We start from the raw sequence: 21,012 nt of genomic DNA, 5'->3' as shown, positions 1-21,012 counted from the left end.
CCTTCTAGAATCCAGCCCGCACACTTCGCTCCTCTAGTGCTAACTTCATTCAATCATATTGAGTGAGCGCTCACTGTGTGCAGAATACTGTAATAAGCACTGTGAAAGTATAGTTCAGCAATAGAGATAATCCCTGCCCACACCGGATTTACAGTCTAGAAGGGGGGAGACTGACATCAAACAAATAAACAGACATCAATATAAATATAGGGAATTATAGATATGAACATACAAGTGCTCTGGGGAGGGAAGAAGGGGGTAGAGCAAAGGGAGCAGGTCGGGGCGATGAGAAGGCGGGGGAGCTGAGGAAAAGCAGGGCTTAGTCTGGAAAGGCCTCTTGGAGGAGGTGATCCTTCAGTAGGGCTTTAAAGGGGGGAAGTGTGATTGTTTGGCGGATTTGAGGAGGGAGGGCGTTCCAGGCCGGAGGTAGGACATGCTAACCTTCTCACTGTTCCTCCTTCTCCATTTCACCCATCTTGCCGCCACCCCTCGCCGATGTCCTGCCTCCGGCCTGGGACGACCCCCCTCCTCATATCCAACCAACACTTACTCTCCCCTGCCCTTCAAAGCCTTATTGAAGGCACAACTCCCCAGAGAGGCTTCCCAGACTAAGCACCCTCTTTCCTCTTCTCCCACTCCCTTCTGTGACGCCGTGACTTGCTCTCTTTATTCATCCCCGCTCCCGGTCCCACACCATTTATGTCCCTATCTGTCATTTATTTATTTGCATCGATGTCTGTCTCCCCCTACCCCGCAAAGACTGTAAACTCGTTGTGGGCAGGAATGCGTCTCTGTTTATTGTTGTCTAGTACTCACCCAAGTGCTTAGTAGAGTGCTCTGCACACAGTAAGCAGCTCAATAAATGACTGAATGAATGAATGAATCTCCCCCTCATACACACACCTCCCCTGGTCTCCCTGAGCCCCACTGTTTTCCCCCAGTATGAATATTTATCATAGCAAAGAGCATAGGAAATATCCCTCGGGGCTACCTATATTGTAATCGGCAGGTGTGAGTGTTGGGGGAGGTTGAGATGGGGAGGGGATGGAGGAGGAGAAAGGAATTAAGGGTCTTACATCTGGCTTTTTTGTCTGTCCTTTTCCTTCAGAAAGGGTCCTGCAACTGGGAGGACTGATGAGGGGGAGGCTAATCTCATGCAAAGAGCTTGGGGCACTTAGAACAGTGCCTGGCACATAGGAAGTGCTTAACTAGTACCATTTTTTTAAAAAAAAAGAAAAGAGGCTGGGATCCAGGACACCTGGTTTGGAGTCCCAGTTGGGCCCCTGGCCTGTTGAGTGACCTCGGGAAAGTCACTTGATCTGTCTGGGCCTTGTTTTCCTCACTGGAAAAATAAGACTAATACCTGCCTCCCCCTAGCCTTCAAGGGATGTCGTGAGGATGAAGTGAGCGGTTAGTGATGTGAAAGTTCTCTGGAAAAAATAAGAGGTATAATAACCAGGTCTTCTTATCTCTCCATCCTTTAGGCTCTCTCCCACACAGACAGTCGGCCCTGTGTCAAACAAAGCAGAACCAAATGACACCTCTTGCGCATGAAGACAGTCGGCTCAGGGCTGTTCGCCAGGGACAGACTCTATACCCGAGCCTGAAAATCCAGAGCCTGAAATTCACAATTTCCTCCCCATTAAGCTGAATTGGGGTCCGAAGTCTGCTTTAAGTGGTGATGGAACCAGAACGCCAAGATACAAATAAAAAAAATAATAATGACTGAGGTAATTATTTAGCTCTTACTTTGTGGCCAGCACTGTTCTAAGCACTGGGGTAGATACAAGTAAATCGAGTTGGACAAAGTCCCTGTCCCACATGGGGCTCACAGTCTCAATCCCCATTTTCAGATGAGGGAATTGGGGCCCAGAGAAGAGAAGGGACTTGCCTAAGGTCACACAGCAGAAGTGGTGGAGGTAGGATGAGAACCCATGGTCTTCTGACTCCCAGGCCTGGGCTCTACCCATTAGGCCAGGCTGCTTCTCTAATGACAAGGGCCATTCCCACTCCCCTCATGGCCCAGGGCCAGAAATGGAGACCAAATGGTTTAAAGTTAGGCGGGGGCAAACACTGTTGTCCTCCTTGCCCACACTGGCTTCCTGCCTGCCTGATCCAGATCTTATCGTGAGCTGGAATATATATATATATATACATGGATTTTAATGAAATTAGGTAAGTGAAGGAAAAAATTAGTGGAACTAAATACAAACCAATCCTCCTTCACACCAGAGGAGAAACGTGTGTTCTGAACACACCTGTAGAAATTAGTCCAACGGGTGGAGTTTTGTTTAGTTTTTTAGCCTTCTGGTTTCTTTTTTATTTTATGGTATTTGTTAAGCACTTACTATGTTCCAGGCACTGTACTAAAAGCCAGGGTAGATAGAAGACACTCAGGTTGGACACAATTCATTCAATAGTATTTATTGAGCGCTTATTATGTGCAGAGCACTGTACTAAGCGCATGGAATGAACAAGTCAGCAACAGATAGAGACAGTCCCTGCCGTTTGACGGGCTTACAGTCTAACCCCATCCCACCCGGGGCTCACGGTCTTAATTTCCATTTTACAGATGAAGGAACTGAGGCCCAGAGAAGCTACGTAATGATAATAATAATTATGGTACTCGAGGGCTTACTATGTGCCAAGCACTGTACTAAATGCTGGGGTGGATGTAAGAGGATAGGGTTGGACACAGTCCCTGTCCCACATGGAGCTCACAGTCTGAATCCTCAATTTACAGATGAGGGAACCGAGGCACAGAGAAATGAAGACCACCCAGCAGACAAGAGGTGGAGCCAGAATTAGAACCCAGGTCCTCTGACTTCCAGGTCTGGGCTTTTTCCACTAGGTCAGGCTACTTCTTCTCACCGAAGAAAAGGATTCGTTGACGTTCCCCAACAGCCTCTCTGAATCTATCAATCATTGGCATTTAATGAGCACTTATCATGTGCAGAGCACAGGACTAAGCCCTTGGGAGCATAAGATAAAATCTTTTCTGAAGCCGGGCTGCCGCCAGCCACCACCGTTTATATTTGGTGGGGAGGAAGGGAGGGGGACATAAGTCCCTCGAACTCCAGTTTTCCATGTCTCTTGCAGAACGAACTGTACTTCCCAAGGGCTTAGTACAGTGCTCTGCACACAGTAAGCGCTCAATAAATATGAATGAATGAATGAATGAATGAATGAATGAACGAACGAACGAACCACAGATCTGGCAGGGAGCGTGTCTACCAACTCTGTTACACCATTCTCTCCCTAGCGCTTAATCCAGTTTGCCTCTGTGACCTTGGGCAAGTCACTTCACTTCTCTGGGCCTCAGTTCCCTGATCTGGCAAATGGGGATGGAGACCGTGAGCCCCACGTAGGACGGTTCCAACCCGATTTGTTTGTATCCACCCCAGCGCTCAGTACAGTGCCTGGCACACAGTAAGTGCTTAACAAATACCAAAATCCTCATCACCGTCATCCCCCCCAGAGGCCGAGGGTCCCAGGTGGGTTCTGAGGAAAGCGCGGCCTCGGGCATCTCCCTGCCGGGCCTAAACCTTCCTTCCTAAGCCGGACCACTGTCCGACCCTGAGGAAATCTCTGAGGTCGACCGGCAATTCACTGAAAGGTTTTGATTCAAAAGCCTATCGACTGCTTTCACATCCTACGGCTTCCTGTTTATTGTCCCTCCTGGGCTGACCCGGGGCCGAGACATTAAACTGTCAATAATCTATTAAAGCTGACGGATGACTGGGCTCGCCCCACCCCCTCCCCACCGAAGGCTAGCACAAACAAGGGCTACAGCCCAGGGTCTGTGGTCTTAATCCTTGACTCTGGCCCCGGCTTAACCCATCTGTGAGGTTCCTTGTGGCAAGAGGGCCGTCCGATCGAGAAGCAGCGTGGTGGAGTGGATAGAGTCCGGCCCGAGAGTCAGAAGGACCAGGGTTCTAATCCCAGGTCTGCCACCTGTCTGCTGGGTGACCTTGGGACAAGTCACTTCACTTCTCTGGGCCTCAGTTACCTCATCTGGAAAATGGGGATTGAGTCTGTGAGCCCTACATGGGACAGGGACTGTGTCCAACCGATTTGCTGATATCCACCCAAGTGCCTGGCACATAGTAAGTGCTTAACAAATACCATAATTATTATTATTATTATTATTATAACCACTTCTCTGAGCTTCATTTCCCTCATCTATCATATGGGGATTAAGACTGTAAAACTGTTAACCTGATTAATTTGCACCTACCCCAGCACATAGAACAATGCTCGGCACATAGTAGCGCTTAACAAGTACCATCATTATTAGCAGAAACGCTCGCTTAGCTGGGAGGTCAGTTAAAAAGTAGGCCTGGGTTTAAAAGATTAAAAAAAAACACCAAACCACCCCAGAAACCCAACCAAAAACACCCTCGTCGTATAGGATGGAATGAATTGAACCTGAATCCCGGTGGTTTCTTCGATACTTGACTGAACAGGGCCATCGGCGCTTAGAACGGAGCCTGGCACATAGTAAGCGCTTAACCAATACCATTTAACAGGCGTCTTTCAAAGAGGAATGAGAAGTTATTTCGAAAGAAGCCTACAGGTCCGTCCCTGCCTTAGCATCTGGGAGACAGTTGTACGTGGAGGAGGGAAAAAAAAGTTTTAATGAATTTAATAGAGGAGAGCACTTTAATTAAATGCTGTCAGAGCGGATTGTATTAATGGCTGTACACAGAGGAATTTCAAGCCGGCCAAGTTTATTTAGCAAATAGAAGCTGGGCTTTTGGAGGGCTGCGGCTATTTATGTTTCTGCGATGGGTCTAGAGCGGCGGGTGCCAAGTGAAACCAGTTAGGTTATTAGACGCAATTTTATTTATTGCGAATCATTAAAATCTCCGTGCCTTGGGGAAAATCATTTCTTCATTTCCTAAATGAAACAAATATGAAAATAACGGGAATTCTGTTGGCCCGAGATGGGCTAATAAAAGACGATTGTCCTCCATGTGCCGCTCCGCACGAGACGTTTCAACGAGCGAGACCCTCTTCCGCTCTCGGCGGCTCGGGGGAGATGGTGAAGGGGAATTGGTCCTTTCTGCGCTTCCCCGGACTCAGAATTGTAGTCTCTCATCCAGTCCGTCAATCCCTCCATCAGTGGGATTTACTGAGCGCCATAATGGGTGCGCAGAACGCTACACTGAACTCTTGGACGAGGACAACAGGGTTGCTAGACAAGGTCCCGGAAGTGACCAGCTCAAGGTCCCGCAGCAGACTAGAGGCAGAGCCGGGATTAGAACCCGGATCCTTCTGACTCCCAGGCCGGGGCTGTAGCCGCTAGGCCGAGCTGCTTCCCACGCTCTTTTGGTCTTAGGTCGCTGACACCACCACATCTGAGAGATCAAAAACCATTTCCACGGTTTACCACATCCTCTTTGCTGGCATTTATATATGTTTGTGTGTGTGTGAATATAATAATAATAATGGCATTTGTTAAGTGCTTACTATGTGCAAAGCATTGTTCTAAGTGTTGGATATATGTACGCACTATGTATAATAATATTATGGTATTTGTTAAACGCTTAGTATGTGCAGAGCACTGTTCTAAGTGCTGGGGTAGATACAGGGTAATCAGATTGTCCCACGTGGGGCTCACATTTTTTTAATCCCCATTTTGACAGATGAGGTAACTGAGGCACAGAGAAGTTAAGTGACTTGCCCTAGGTCACAGAGCAGACAAGTGGAGGCGGTGGGATTAGAACCCACGACCTCTGACTCCCAAACCCGAGCTCTTTTCACTAAGCCACACTGACTTAAGTACATATGTATTTGGGCGTATGCGTTTCTACAGAGCCCAGTGCTTAGTACATCCCTGGCACGTAGTAAGCACTTGAAGAATACCTTAATTATATACACACATACACACATTATATATATATTTATTTAATGTTTATTTAATCTTATTTCTTCAATCGTATTTATTGGACATTTACTGTGTGCAGAGCACTCACTGTACTAAGCGCTCGTTAAGTACAATTCTTGAGCACTTACTGTGTGCAGAGAGCACTGTACCAAGCGCTTGGGAGAGTACAATAGAACAGACACTTTCTCTCCCCACAACAATCTTACATTCTAGAGGGGAAGACATTAATATGTGTGCATATACTCCCAAATTTAATGATTATGGTATTTGTTAAGCGCTTACAATGTGCCAGATATATATTTATATACACACCCAGACACACACATATGCACACACACTCACACATATATACGGCCCCTTTCTGTTTTTAGCTTTTAATTCAAAACATGAGGTAGGAAGAGCAAAGAAAAAAAACAACTTGCAGAAATAGGCCAAAATGGACCCTCTTTTTCAGAAAGGGGGTCCAAAGCAGATTATTCTCTGGGGATTTTTGGCAGCGGGAATGTGCGGGAGCCCACATCCCCCCTCCCTCCGGGTCTCCCTGGCCCAGTCCATGGAGGCGATTGATGGGTTGTGTCGTCAAGACAGGTGCCTGGCCCGGGTCCTCACCGTCGTCTATGCTGGCCTCTGACGCCGAGGAAGGGAGAGAATCGCTTCGCTAACTCTCTGCCGTGGGGAGAGGCGGGGAAATAGTCTGAGAGCACTCCTTTAGACTGTAAGCTCGTGATGGACAGGGAGAGGGTCTGCCAACTCACCTGCACCGCACTCCCGAGGGCTCAGTACAGTGTCTGCTGTGCGACCCTGGGCGAGTCATTTCGCTTCTCTGGGCCTCAGTTTCCCCCTCTGTAAAATGGAGGCTGTGAGCCCTCTGAGGCTCAAGGGACTGTGTCCAACCTGATTAACTTGTAACTACCCCAGGGCTTAGAACAGTTCCTTCGCACATAGTGAGCGCTTAACAAATACCACAATCAGAAGCAGCATGGAGTAGTGGATAGTGCACAGGCCTGGGAGTCAGAAGGTCCTGAGTTCTAATCCTGGCTCTGCCACTTGTCTGCAGTGTGACCTTGGGCAAGTCACTTCACTTCTCTGGGCCTCAGTTACCTCATCTGTAAAATGGGGATTGAGACTGTGAGCCCTAGATGGGACAGGGACTGTGTCCAACTTGATTTACTCACATCCACCTCAGGGCTTAGTACAGTGTCTGGGGGAAGCAGCGTGGCTCAGTGGAAAAGAGCCTGGGCTTCGGAGTCAGAGGTCATGAGTTCGACTCCAGGCTCTGCCACTTGTCAGCTGTGTGACTGTGGGCAAGTCACTTAACTTCTCTGTGCCTCAGTTACCTCATCTGTAAAATGGGGATTAACTGTGAGCCCCATGTGGGACAACCTGATTACCCTGTATCTACCCCAGCGCTTAGAACAGTGCTCTGCACATAGTAAGCGCTTAACAAATACCAACATTATTATTATTATTATAAGAACTCTAACAAATACCACTAAAAAAAAAAAGGGGGGACCAAACGGAGGGGCTGCTGTGGAGAAGGGAGTTCAGAGGGGCACCATCCTTCCTCATTCATTCATTCATTCATTCATTCATCCATCCATCCATCCATTCATTTATCACTAGTATTTATTGAACTCTTACTGTGTGTGGAGCACTGTACTAAGTCCTTGAAGAGTACAATACAACAATAAACAGACACATTCCCTACCCACAACAAGCTGACAGCCTAGAGGGGGCAGTGAGACAATAATAGACATAAATAAATGACAGATAGTAATAATGTTGGTATTTGTTAAGCACTTACTATGTGCAGAGCACTGTTCTAAGCGCTGGGGTAGATACAAGGTAATCAGGTTATCCCACATGAGGCTCGCAGTTAATCCCCATTATACATATGAGGTAACTGCGGCACAGAGAAGTGAAGTGACTTGCCCACAGTCACACAGCTGACAAGTGGCAGAGCCGGGAGTCGAACCCATGACCTCTGACTCCGAAGCCCAGGCTCTTTCCACTGAGCCACGCTGCTTCCCAGATCTGGACATAAGCGGTGTGGGGCTGGGAGGGGAAATGAATAAAGAGAGCAAGTCAAGGCGGTGCAAAAGGGAGTGGGAGAAGAGGAGAGGGGGGCTTAGTCAGGGAAGGCCTCTTGGAGGAGATGGGCTTTTGATAAGGCTTTCAACAGCGGGGAGAGTGGTCTGTTGGATTTGAGGAGGGAGGGCGTACCAGGTCTGGGCCTCATCAAGATGGGCGTCCATTCTTAGGCTCATTAGCAATCCGCCCTAAACGGAAACAGCTGAGAGGAATCGCTAGGCCAGCGTGACCGTAACGGTGACGGAGCCCCGTGCCTTCCCGCTGGGACTGTAACAACTGTCGCTCACGAGGACGTCAATGCAACTCCTTGTGGGCAGGGATGTGTCTGTTGTTCTACTGTATTCTCCCAAGCGCTTAGTACTGTGCTTTGCACGCAGTGAGTGCTCAATAAATAGGATTTTATAAATGAATGCAATCTCTTCAATGCTGGCGACGGAAGCCCCCCGCTTGCCAGGGACTGCTCCCGGGCTTCCTCTACACATCTGGGACCCCTTGCCGGGAAGCGTGTGTTGGCTACCGTCCGCGGTTGGAAAAACGCTCTGCAGTAAGCCTTGAAAAACAGAGATGGGCCCCTTTATCTGGATCAGAGATTCCAGTCAGTCGGTCAATCTTATTTATTGAGCACTTTCTGAAGAGAGAGCACTGAACGCTTGGGAAAGTCCAAACATAACAGTCGCATTCCCTGCCCACAACGAGCTCATAATAATAATAATAATGTTGGTATTTGTTAAGCGCTTACTATGTGCCGAGCACTGTTCTAAGCGCTGGGGTAAACATAGGGGAATCAGGTTGTCCCACGTGGGGCTCACAGTCTTGATCCCCATTTTACAGATGAGGGAACTGAGGCACAGAGAAGTTAAGTGACTTGCCCACGGTCACACAGCCGACAAGTGGCAGAGCAGGGATTCGAACTCATGAGCCCTGACTCCAAAGCCCATGCTCTTTCCGTATTCTACAGGGGAAGAAAGGCATTGATACCAACAAGAGCAGAGTGGCCTCATGGAGAATGCCGGGACCTGGGAGTTGGAGGACTTGGGTTCTAATCCCTGTTCTGCCGGTGGCCTGCTGGGTAAGCTAGGGCAAGATGCTTAACATCCCTGTGCCTCAATCTTCTCATCTGCAAAATGGGGATTCGAGGCCTTCCCTCCCTCCAACTTAGATTGTGAGCCCCAGGTGGGATAAGGACTGTGTCCAACCTTATTAATTAGCATCTGGGAGTCGGAAGGACCTGGGTTCTAATCTCGGCTCCGCCCCTTGTCTGCTGTGTGACCTCGGGCAAGTCACTTTGCTTCTCTGGGCTTCAGTTCCCTCATCTAGAAAATGGGGATTAAAAGTGTGAGCCCCATGTGGGACAGGGACTGTGACCAACCTGATTAGCTTGTGTCTACCCGAGTGCTCGGAACAGTGTTTGGAACATAGTAAGCACTTAACAAGTACCATAATTATTATTATTGCTATATTACTGTACCATACTATAATAATAGTAATTATTATTCTAGACTTTAAGCCCAGTGTGGGCAGGAATTGTCTCTCTTTGTTGCTGAACTGTACTTTCCAAGCACTTAGTAAAGTTCTCTGCACACAGTAAGCGCTCAATAAATAGGACCGAATGATTGAATTATTACCTGTTCACCCTCCACGTGCAGGAGCTCCACATGCAAGATAAGGGCTGGGTCCGATCTGTCTTGTATCTACCACCCTAATATTCCACAGAGTGCTTGGCCCACAGTAAGAACTTTATATTAATAATTGTGGTATTCCTTAAGCACTTCTATGTGTCATCTCCCAAGAGCTTAGTACAGTGCTCTCTACATAGTAAGCGCTCGATAAATACGATTGATTGATTCAGGATCATCAAGTCTAAACAGGTGGGAGGACAGTGTGGTCTAATGGAAAGCATACTGGGAGTCAGAGGAGTCAGGTTTTAGTCCTGGCTCTTCCACTTGCCTGCTGTGTAATGCTGGGAAAGTCACCTCAGTTTTCTGTGCCTCAGTTTTCTCATCTGTAAAATGGGGAGTCAATACCTGTTGAGTTTTTTGGAGAGGTGGAGGGGGCCGACAGGTCTGCGTCGACGGTTCCGGGGCGCAGCCCGACTTCAGGGGCGCTGCCTCCGCCGCTCGCTTCCTCTGCTGCTTCCCCCGCCGCTCCCTCTGCCACTTCCTCCCCCGCTCACTTCCTCGGCCGCCGGCCCTGCCTGTCACTCAGCCGCTTCCTCCGCCGAGCGCTCTGTCACTTCCCCCGCAACTTCCTCCTCTGCTGGCTCTGCCCCTTGCTCGGCTTTTCCTCCACTGCTCGTTCTGTGCCTTCCTTGGCCACCGGCTCTGCCCCTCGCCCAGCTCCTTCCTCGGCCGCTGGCCCGGCCCCTCGCTCGGCCTCTGGCTCCGCCGCTTCCCCCGCCTCTCCAGGGACCAGGTGACCGGGCCCAGCTGCCGCCGCCGCCACCTCAATCACTCACAACTCCCACCCCAAGGGGCTGCCACCCTGGAGACCGCGGCCCGGTCCCCCGGGCACCCTCTTGAGAAAGCCTCTGTGGCAACCCACCAACTAGCCACACATTAGCCCTCTTCTCAAGTCCTGAGCGCCATGTTGCTCTTTGGGCAAGAGGTCAGTCTGGGAGAGGAGGAGGAGGAGTAGGAAGACAAGGGTGGACTGTGCACTTCTCCTGACGGTTGTGAGCAAGAATCATGTCTCAACTCTTACCCAAGTGCTCAGTCCAGTGTTCTAAACACACAGCTACAGGCTCAACAGATTCAACTGACTGATCGACTGAGGTGGAGGGGAGAGGGAAGAAGACGAAGGAGGAGGGGAAAGGAGTAAAGAAAGAGGAGGGGGAAGAGGAAAACCACGAGCAACGGAAGACTGTGAGCCCCACGTGGGACAGGGACCATATTCAACCTGATTAGACTTGTATCTACCCCGGTACTGAGATCAGTGCTTGCAAATACCATCATTATCATTATTATTACTAAGGGGGAAGGGGAAATAGGGAGGAGGAAATAGGTGGCCTCTATGATACTCCTTTTGACTGTGAGCAGGCATCATGTCTATCAACTCTACTGTATCCTACTTTCCTAGGTGCTCAGTCCAGTGTTCTGCACTCACACTGAGGGCTCAGCAGATACCACTGACTGATCGACAGAGGTGGAGGGAGAGAAGGAGAAAGACAGAGGAGAGGAAAGGAGAAGAGGAGGAGGAGGAAGAGGAAAATAAAGAGGAAGAGAAAGGGGAGGAAAATGAGAGGAAGGGGAAGAGGAAGGCTCCAACAGGGAAAAAGATGGGAAAATCTCCATTTCTTGTCCACTCCCTGCCAAATCTTCCTGAATGATCATGCTTAATGAGACCCTAGCCCAGGCAAGATTTGGCCCACATCACTCTGTGACATTTGGCACAGACTCGAGAGAGCCCGCCGGAGTTTGAATGTCGTTAAACTAGGGTGGGCCTCTGCGGCCCACCCCTGATCATCTCCACTCCGTTTACCGACGTTTCCCAACTTGTCCTCAACAAGTGGTCCACTGGAAAAAAGACCACAAGGAAAGGTGGGAAGAGGGGAAGGGGACAGTTGGGTGGGGGAGCTCAGCGCATCCCAGATCGCTCTAGCCTTTGCTCCATCAATCATTCCATCAGTGGCATTTATTGAGCGCTTACTGTGTGCAGAGCACTGTTCTAAGCAGTTGGGAGAGGACAACGCAATAGAGCCGGCAGTCACGATCCGCCGGCTCCTCTGCATCCGAACTACTACCATGATAATACAATCACTCATCCTATCCCGCCCGGAAGACTGCATCAGCCTCCTTGCTGATCTCCCAACCTCCTGTCTCTCCCCACTCCAGTCCATACTTTGCTCTGCTGCCCATATCATTTTTCTACAAAAATGTTCGGAATGTGTTTCCACACTCATCAAAACACTCCAGGGGTTGACCATCCCCCTCTACATCCAACAGAAACTCCTCGCCATTGTCTTCGAAACAAACACCTTGCCCTCTCCTTTCGCACCTCACTATTCTCCTACTCCAAGCCAGCCCGCACTCTTCACTCTTTTAACACCAACTTCACTCATTCATTCATTCAACTGTATTTACTGAGCGCTTACTGTGTGCACAGCACTGTACTAAGCGCTTGGAATGTACAATTCGGCAACAGATAGAGACAATCCCTGCCCAACAACGGGCTCACAGTCTAAAACCTTCTCCCTGTGCCTCCATCTCACCTATCTCGCCATCGACCCCTGGCCCACATCCTGCCTCTGGCCTGGGACGCCCTCCCTCCTCAAATCCCACAGACAATGACTCTCCCCCTACCTGGTGCAAAGTCGTAATGAAGGCCCATCTCCTCCAAGAGGCCTTCCCTGACAAAGCCCCCCTTTCACTCCCTTCTGCATTGCCCCGCCTTGCTCCCTTTATCCATCCCCTCTCCCAACCCCAAACCACTTATAAACGTATCAGACATTTATTTATTTCTAATTCACGTCTGCCTCCCCACTTCTAGCCTGTAAGCTCGTTGTGGGCAGGGAACGTGTCAGTTTATTGTTGAACTGTCCTCTCCTAAGCTCTTAGTACAGTGCTCTGCACACAGTAAGTGCTCAATAAATATGACTGAATGAATGACTGCCCACAGGGAGCTTACATCTAGAGCGGGGAAATCCTGAACAGAGGGTGGGGGCAGTGGGGAAGCATGGGAGATGGTCTTCTCAATGTTTCCTTTCATGGCCCATCTGGGGGCAGTTACCAGCTCCTTCCTCTCACCCCCCACTCCCCCATTACGGGTTCCACCTGCTCGTCGGGAAGCCCCGAAGCGGGCTTTGAGGACAGGTGTCCAGGGATCCTCAGCCCTCCATTAGCAGGGAGTGGGCTCAGCCAGGAACACGGCAGACCCGAGGGCAGGAAGGGGCTCCGGCCACCAAGATAGAGTCCGGACTACGGTGGAGGCAGAGAGCCAACAAGCCTCCTGCGGTCCTTGTGGATTCGGCAGCGGGGCCAGGATCTCCGACCGATTATCCCCCGCAGCACTAGGCCCGGGTGGAGGGCTGGAACGTGGCCCGGCCGACGGGCCTCTCTGGCGAGTTTCCTCAGCTCTGGGTCTCGGGCCAGAGGCCTCGGGCCGGACTCTGGACCGGGAGCACCACTCGAACGACCGCCAGGGCTGCGGGACTTTGGCCTCATGTAGCTGCCTGACCAAAACACTTCCCACCAGAACTTCTCTTCTTCCGCCCTTCCTTTCCTCTCCCTCCTCCCATCTCCAGGCACTTGGGGAGCTTCCACTTCTCCTTCCCTCTCTCTCCCCCGACCCCCTTTCTCGAGGCACTTGAAGAATCTCGGCTCCTCCTTCCCTCTATCCTCTCGAGGCACTTGAGGAGCTTCCGCTCTTCCTTCCCTCTCCCTTCCCGCCACACTGAGGCACTTGGAGAGCATCCACCCTTCTTTCCCTCTCCCTTCCCCCGACCTGAGGTACTTGGGGAGCCTCGGCTCCTCCTTCCCTCTCCCACCCTCCCGGCCTCTCGAGGCACTTGGGGAGCCTCCATTCTTCCTTTCTTCTCCCTCCCTCCTTCTCAAGGCACTTGGGGAGCCTCCTCTCCTCCTTCCCTCTCCCTCCCTCCTTCTTAAGAAACTTGGGGAGCCTCGCCCTCCCTCCGCCCTTCTCAAGGCCCTCGAGGAGCCTCCGGTCCTTCCTCCCCGCCTCTCGAGGCCCTGGATGACCTCGGCTCCTCCTCCCCCCCAAAAGGCTCGGGCCCACCCCGCCCCTCCCACCGCGATGCCCCGGTGCGGCGGGCGGTCTGACCTGGACGGGCTCGGGGGCGAGCTGGACGACGTGCTGCAGGCGCTCGCTGTGATGGTGGCGGGACTCCTCCTCATAGACGACGTCGCGGTCGGGCTGGGGCAGGTTGAGGAAGCGGCGGATGGTGCCCAGGTTCTCCCAGAGGGTGCGATTCTCCGGGCTGGGGTTCTCCTTCCAACGCAGCAGTTCGCACAGCCAGCCCTGCCCAGAGAAGACCCCCCCGGGGGCCCGGCGGGGGACCCCCAGGGAAGGCTCACTCAGTCAGTCCATCCAACTTATTGAGCGCTTACTGGGCGCAGAGCGCCACACTGAGTGCTTGCGAGAGGATGATGGGATGATAATAATAATAACAGGGAATGTCTCTGTTCGTTGTTGTATCGTACTTTCTCAAGCGCTTAGTACAGCGCTCTCAACACAGTAAGAGCTCGATAAAACCTGTTGGATGAATGAACAATAACCGTGGTATCTGTTAAGCTCTTACTATATGCCGGCCACCGTACTAAGCGCTGGGGTGGATACAAGCATATTGGTTTGGATTCGGTCCCTGTCTCACGTGGGACTCACAGTCTCAATCCCTGTTTTACAGGTGAGGTCACTGAGGCCCAGAGAAATGAAATGACTTGCCCAAGGTCACACCACAGACAAGTTATGGAGCAGGGATTAGACCTCATGACCTTTTGACTCCCAGGCCTGGGCTCTACCCATTACATCACACAATGATACGCTCCCTGCCCACAACGAGCTTACAGTCTAGAGGGGGAGACGGACATTAGGGGAAATCAATAAAATGACAGATAAAGACAAAAAGGCTGTGGGGCTGGGTGGGGGGATGATTAAAGAGAGCAAAGTCAGGGTGACGTAGGAGGCAGGGGGACAAGAGTCAGCGTGGAATAGGGAATAGAGCACGGGTCTGGGTCAGAAGGTCACGAGTTCTAATCCCAGCTCTGCCACTTGACTGCTGTGTGGCCTTGGGCAAGTCACTTCACTTCTCTAGGCCTCAGTTACCTCATCTGGAAATTGGGTATTAAGACTGTGATCCCCACGTGGGACAGGGACTGTGTCCAACTCCGTTTGCTTGAAACCACCCCTGTGCTCAGTACAGGGCCTGGTACATAGCAAGTGCTTAATAAATACCACAATTATTATTGTGATTATTAGTCAGTCAGGCAGTCGTACTTACTCAGCACTTACAGGGTGCAGAGCACTGGACTAAACGCTTGGGAGAGGACAACACAATATAACGGACACATTCCCTGCCCACAGCGAGTTTACAGCCTCGGGGGGGGACAGACATGAATAGAAATAAAGTACAGACATGGACATAAGTGCTGTGGGGCTGGGGAAGGTGGGTGATAAATAAAGGGAACGAGTCAGGGCGACGCAGAAGGTGGTGGGAGAAGGGGAAAGGAGGGCTTAGTCAGGAAAGGCCTCTTGGAGGAAAGGGAGAGAGGGGTGGAAACGGGGTGGGGAATGGGAAAAGCGAGGGAGGGGGACTTGCTACCTGCTCCGTTGCCCCAAGCCGTGGGATAATAATAATAACAATAATAATTATGGTATTTGTTAAGCACTTATTATATGTCGAGCACAGTTCTAAGCACTAGGGTAGATGAAGATAATCAGGTTGTCCCATGTGTGGCTCAGTCTTAATCCCCATTTGACAGACGAGGTAGCTGAAGCATAGATAGGTTAAGTGGCTTGCCCAAGGTCCAACAGCAGACAAGTGGCGGAGCCGGGATTCGAACCCACGTCACCACCAGAAATAACCACAATGATCGGGCCACTAGTTAAGTGCCCACTAAGTGCCAAGCACTGTGCTGATCACTGGGGTACATGTAAGGCAATCAGGTCGGACACAGTCCCTGTCCCTGTCCCACAAGGGCTAAACAGTCAAATTAGCATGGCCAGATGGCGAGAGCTCGGGCCTGGGAGGATGAAGCCCTGAGTTCTAATCCTGGCTCCACCACTTGTCTGTTTTGGGACCTTGGGCATGTCGCTTCCCTTCTCTGAGTCTCAGTTATCTCATCTGGAACATGGGGATTGTGGCTGTGAGCCCCATGTGGTACGGGTCTGTGTCCAACCCGATTTGCTTGTATCCACCCCAGTGCTTAATAAATACGACAATTTAATTGGCGGGGGAGAAGAACAGGGACCGGACGTCCATTTGACAGATGAGGAAACTGAGGCACAGAGAAGTGATGCCACTTGCCCCAAGTCACACAGCTGACAACTGTAAAACGGGGATTCCATTCCTGTTCTCCCTCTTACTTGGACTGTGAGCCCCATGGGGGACCTGATTCGCTTGTATCAAGCCCAGCGCTTACTACAGTGCTGTTAAGTAAGGTCTTAAAAAATAATGTTAAAGGTGGAAGCGGGATTAGAAATCAGGTCGCGTGATTTCCAGGCCCGGGCTCTTCCCACTAGGCCTTGTGGCTTCTGCGGGTAAGTCCGCCCACATTCTGCCCCGCTGAGAAAGCCAATGGCCACTCGGCTCCGCGTCCCGACTCTGACCTTCCTGGCTAGCGTCCTGCTTGAGAGAGGCTGCGACCCTCGCGCCTCCCGCCGCCCCTACTCTGTGGTTTGGAGGGGGGGTTCGAACAGAAACTCGTCACCATTGGCATTAAAGTGTTTGATCCCCTTGCCCTCTCCTACCTCACTTCGCTTATCTCCTACTCCAACGCAGCCCACATTCTTCGCTCTTCCAGTGCTAACCTTCTCACTGTTCCTCCCTCTCATCTGCCTCTCGCCCACATCCTGCCTCTGGCCTGGAAAACCCTCCCTCCTCAAATCCAAACTCTCCTCCTGTTTCAAAGCTTTACTGAAGGCCCACCTCCTCCAAGAGGCCTTTCCTGACTGAGGCCTCCTTTCCTCTTCTCCCACGCCTTTCTGCGTCGCCCTGACTTGCTCCCTTCATTCATTCCCCCCTCCCAGGCCCACGACACTTAGGTCCAGATCTGCCATTTATTTCTTTCTATTCATGCCTGTCTCCCTCTCTAGACTGGAAGCTCGTTGTGGGCAGGGAGTATGTCTATTGAATCTACTACCCTCTCCCAAGCGTTTAGCAGAGTGCTCTGCACACAGTAGGCACTCAATAAATTCGACTGATTTACTGACAGACTGAGAGTGTCAAACCCCGAAGTAGCTGAGGGCCTCCTGCCTGAGAAGGAGGGAACGGACTGTCCTGCCTCGGTGGGAGACGGACAGAGAATCGTCTGCTGGGGATGGGGGAGATGCTCGCCCAGGGTCCGGGCTCTCCAGAGGGGCCGTGGTCAAACCGCGGGCATCGGTGCCATCTCCCCCGGCCCCTCCCGTTCCTATGGCAGTAATTCAGCGGCTGCTGCCAAGGTTCCTCTCTGACTCTGGTCAAAATATCGTACCCAGCGCTCTACAACTCACCATTCTCGAGGCCCGTCTTCCCCCAGGGGGTGGGATGAGGGGTGCCACCTCTTCCCACCCACCCACCATCATGGGAAGTGGCGTCCCAGTTCTTAGGGCAGTAATTCAGCAGCTGCTGATATGGTTGTTCACTGACTCTTTTTCAAAATATTGTACCCGGCACTCCAGAATAATAATAATAATGGCATTTGTTAAGTGCTTACTATGTAACAGGCACTGTACTAAGCGCTGCGGTAGATATAAGCAAATCAGGTTGAACGCAGTCCCTGCACCACATGGAGCTCACAGTCTCAATCCCCATTTTCCAGATGAGGCAACCGAGGACCAGAGCAATGAAGTTACTTGCCCGAGGTCACTTGCCCAAGGTCACTCAGCGGACAAGTGGCAAAGCGGGGATTAGAACCCATGATCTTCTAACTCCCAGGCCCAAGCTCTAATCACTTACACCACGCCGCTTCTTCCAGAACCCACCATTCTCAAGGCCCGTCTACCCCAGGAGGGATGGATCCCGCTCCACCTCCCGCCCCGAAAGTCTCTGGCTTATGCCAGAGGGCCCTCTGATCCTGGACAAGGATTCTGCCTAGGGACCCCCCTAAAAAGGAGGAGGGCTCCCCCCGCCTCCTGGCAGGAACAGTCGGAAAAATAGCACAAAGAAGAGGCGGCGGTCTTTCACCATCCTCAGAAGAAGGCAAGATTTCCTTCTCTCCTCTGCAGTGGCCCAAGGCGGCGGCGGTGGCCCCAGCTGTCCTCATTGTGCAGCCCCTTCTTCCGTTCCTCCCTTCCTTCCTCCGGCCTCCATGTTAATAACCCCAGATCATTCCATTTTCTCCTTCAACTGCCGGCTTGAGCGCGGCCCGAGACTAAAACAACCCCGGCCCATCTGCAGCAGCTGTAAGCACTGAACTGTGAAGCCACTGGGGATTTATAAACTAATTTGTAACACAACGCTGCCTTGTTTTTACAAGTGAGAGGCCACATTTGCACAGACCTGAGCTTTTCTTGCAATAAACTGGGAGCTGGTGGGGTGTTGGGGGGGAGGGGAGAAGGGGGAGAATTAGGGACTGAGGGGGTGAAGAGGAATGAAAACAAGGGATCTCATCATTTCTCTGGAAGGGAAAAAGAATAATTTTTTTTTTCAAAATATCTTAGGGGCTCACCTGAGAACCAAGAAGAAGAGAAAACTTTGCTATATCTTGAGAAAAAGGCAATCCCCTCGGGGATTACTCTCCAAAAATGAAATCGTTTCTGAAATGGAAATTAAACCCTCTGTGGGGGTGAAGGGGGTGGGAGGGGAAATAGGGTATCTTTTTGCCGACGGGAATGGGTCTCCCCCGACTGGTGTCTTTCACTTATGTTTCCCGGGCAGGTCTCTTCACCACCTCCTGGGGACTGCTGGAGAGCAAAGACCCCTCTCCGCCCTCCGCCCGAACCCCGGCAGAGGAGAATGGGAAGAGAAAGAAAGCCAGGTGCCGCCAGGCCTGGCGGCACCTGCTGCTCCGGTCAAGGAAGCAGGTGCACTGTGGGAAACTCCTCCTGGAGATGCAACAGGAGATCCCACTTCCAGAGCAGGGGATGCCCAGGGCCACCGGCGATTTGTCCGTGCCGTGCCCCTTCCCCGGGGCCTTGAAGGGGCCAGTGGGAGGCCTGAGCTCTCGCTTCCAGACGGACAGACGGGGCTCAACAACCTCTGGGGAGGGGAGGCGCGCCCTGACCTTGAACCCATCGGGGAGAGGACCAGACTCGAGGGTGACCGTGGGTGTAGACAGAAACAAAACCAAATTAACTTCAAATTAACATTGCCAGGACCATGGAGAAGCTGTGGGTTGAGGGCGGATGTGGTCTGGGGTGGTTATGACCGCCCTGTGCCAAGGAGATTCTGTGTGGACACTCATTCATTTGTACTAATTGAGCATTTACTGTGTGCAGAGCACTGTTCAAAGCGCTTGGGAGAGTAGAGCAGAACAGGATACAGACACATTCCCTGCTCACATGGAGTTTACAGTCTAGATGGGGGGAGACTGACATTAAGAGAAATGAATAAATGACAGATCTGGACATAAGTGCTGTGGGGCTGGGAGTGGGGGATTCATTCATTCAGTCTTATTTATTGAGAGCACTGCACTAAGTGCTTGGGAAGTACAATTCAGCAACAAATAACGACAATCCTTGCTCACAATGGGCTCACAGTCTAGAAGGTGAATGAAGGGAGCCAGTCAGGGCGACAGAGAAGGGAGAGGGAGAAGAGGAAAGGAGGGCTCAATCAGGGAAGGCCTCCTGGAGAAGATGTGCCTTCAATAAGGCCTTGAAGGGGGAAATCTGTCGGATTTGGGGCGGGGGGTGGGGGGGTTCCAGGCCAGAGGCAGGATGAGGGTGAGAGGTCGGTGGCGAGATAGACAAGATCAAGGTACAGTGAGAGGTCTCATTTCCCCACCAAGTATCTGCCTGGCTGATCGGATAAAGGGATCTAACCTCCAATGACACCCCCCACCCCCATCCCCCGGCAGGCCCCACGAAATCTGGAAGATACTTCACAGCCTCAGCCATATTGTGCACCGTGTCTACCCAGCTGCTACGATAATTAGCTTATGAATGTATCAGCTGGTTCGGGGATTTTTATAAATAATAACTAACCTACGGAGCAGAAAGATTTTCATGAGCCTAATATTGGCAAGAAGTGGCCCTCCCTCCCTCCCTCCCGCCTCCGGCTTGTCATTCCACAGTACATCCCTCCGGCTCCCCTAGATCGTCTCCAGAAGAGTCAACCCCTCCGCCCCTCTTACCCGCCCCAGATATCAAGGGAATCCAGAGCCCGGCTCTTAATAATGTTGGTAATTGTTAAGCGCTTACTATGTGCCGAGCACTGTTCTGAGCACTGGGGTAAACACAGGGGAATCAGGTTGTCCCACGTGGGGCTCACAGTCTTAATCCCCATTTTACAGACGAGGGAACTGAGGCACAGAGAAGTCAAGTGACTTGCCCTCAGTCACACAGCTGACAAGTGGCAGAGCTGGGATTCGAACTCATGAGCCCTGACTCCAAAGCCCGTGCTCTTTCCACTGCACCACGCTGCTTCTCAAGACGGCTCTCGAGACGGCAGCGTAGGCCTGGTCAGTTTTCTTCGCGGCGGTCAGCGTTTGTTTGTGCAAATAACGTGACTCACTCGCCCACTGCAGGTTGGGGTGGACTTCTCTTCGACAGATCAATCCTGTCCCCTCCTTCAGCACCCCCTCCCAACGCACCCCGCTTCACCTCTTTAGTCCCCTAGCCCAAATGTTCTTTAAACTCTGTCCATGCCTCTAAACTCTGAGCTCCTGGTGGGTAGGGATCTTGTCTACCGATTGATCGATCAATCAATCAATCGTATTTATCGGGCACCTACCGTGTGCAGAGCACTGTACTGAGCCCTTGGTAGAGTACAATATATCAGAGTTGGTAGACGTGTTCCCGCCCACAAAGAATTCTACTGTGTTGTATGCTCTGAAGCGCTTAGTACAGTGCTCTGCACACAGCAGAATGTGAGCTCTTTGGTCAGGCACTATATTGTAGTGTATTCTCTTCTAAGTGCTTAGTACAGTGCTCTGCACACAGAAATCGCTCAATATATACCACCAATTGATTGACTGATTTAAGCCAAGGTAAATCCAGAAAGCTGAACTCTAGCTGCTATACAAGGTACCAACTTTAATCTCAATGTCTCTCACTCTCTCTCTCCCTCTTCCTCCCTCACCCCTCCATCTCCACCCCTTCCACTGGAGACATTTAATCTGTCTCGTTGACATTGAGCGATATGACCTGCTTAATAATAATAATAGTAATAATGGTATTTGTTAAGTGCTTAGTATGTGCCAAGCACTGTTCTAAGTGCT

The 21,012-nt window shown here is 51.3% G+C and overlaps 1 protein-coding gene across 1 annotated transcript in view; it reads right to left on the bottom strand.

Annotated features, from left to right (window-relative positions):
- The window catches only part of SATB2 (SATB homeobox 2), a 188,458-nt gene that overhangs the window by 11,843 nt on the left and 155,603 nt on the right, over positions 1-21,012 (bottom strand). Inside the window, exon 11 of the mRNA XM_029069788.2 lies at positions 13,757-13,954. Coding sequence (XP_028925621.1) covers positions 13,757-13,954 — 198 coding nt within the window. The remainder of the gene's footprint in view (positions 1-13,756; positions 13,955-21,012) is intronic.

Source organism: Ornithorhynchus anatinus, chromosome 7 (genome assembly GCF_004115215.2).
Source record: "Ornithorhynchus anatinus isolate Pmale09 chromosome 7, mOrnAna1.pri.v4, whole genome shotgun sequence".
Lineage (NCBI taxonomy): Eukaryota > Metazoa > Chordata > Mammalia > Monotremata > Ornithorhynchidae > Ornithorhynchus > Ornithorhynchus anatinus.
This window is presented reverse-complemented; position numbering and strand designations above follow the sequence as displayed.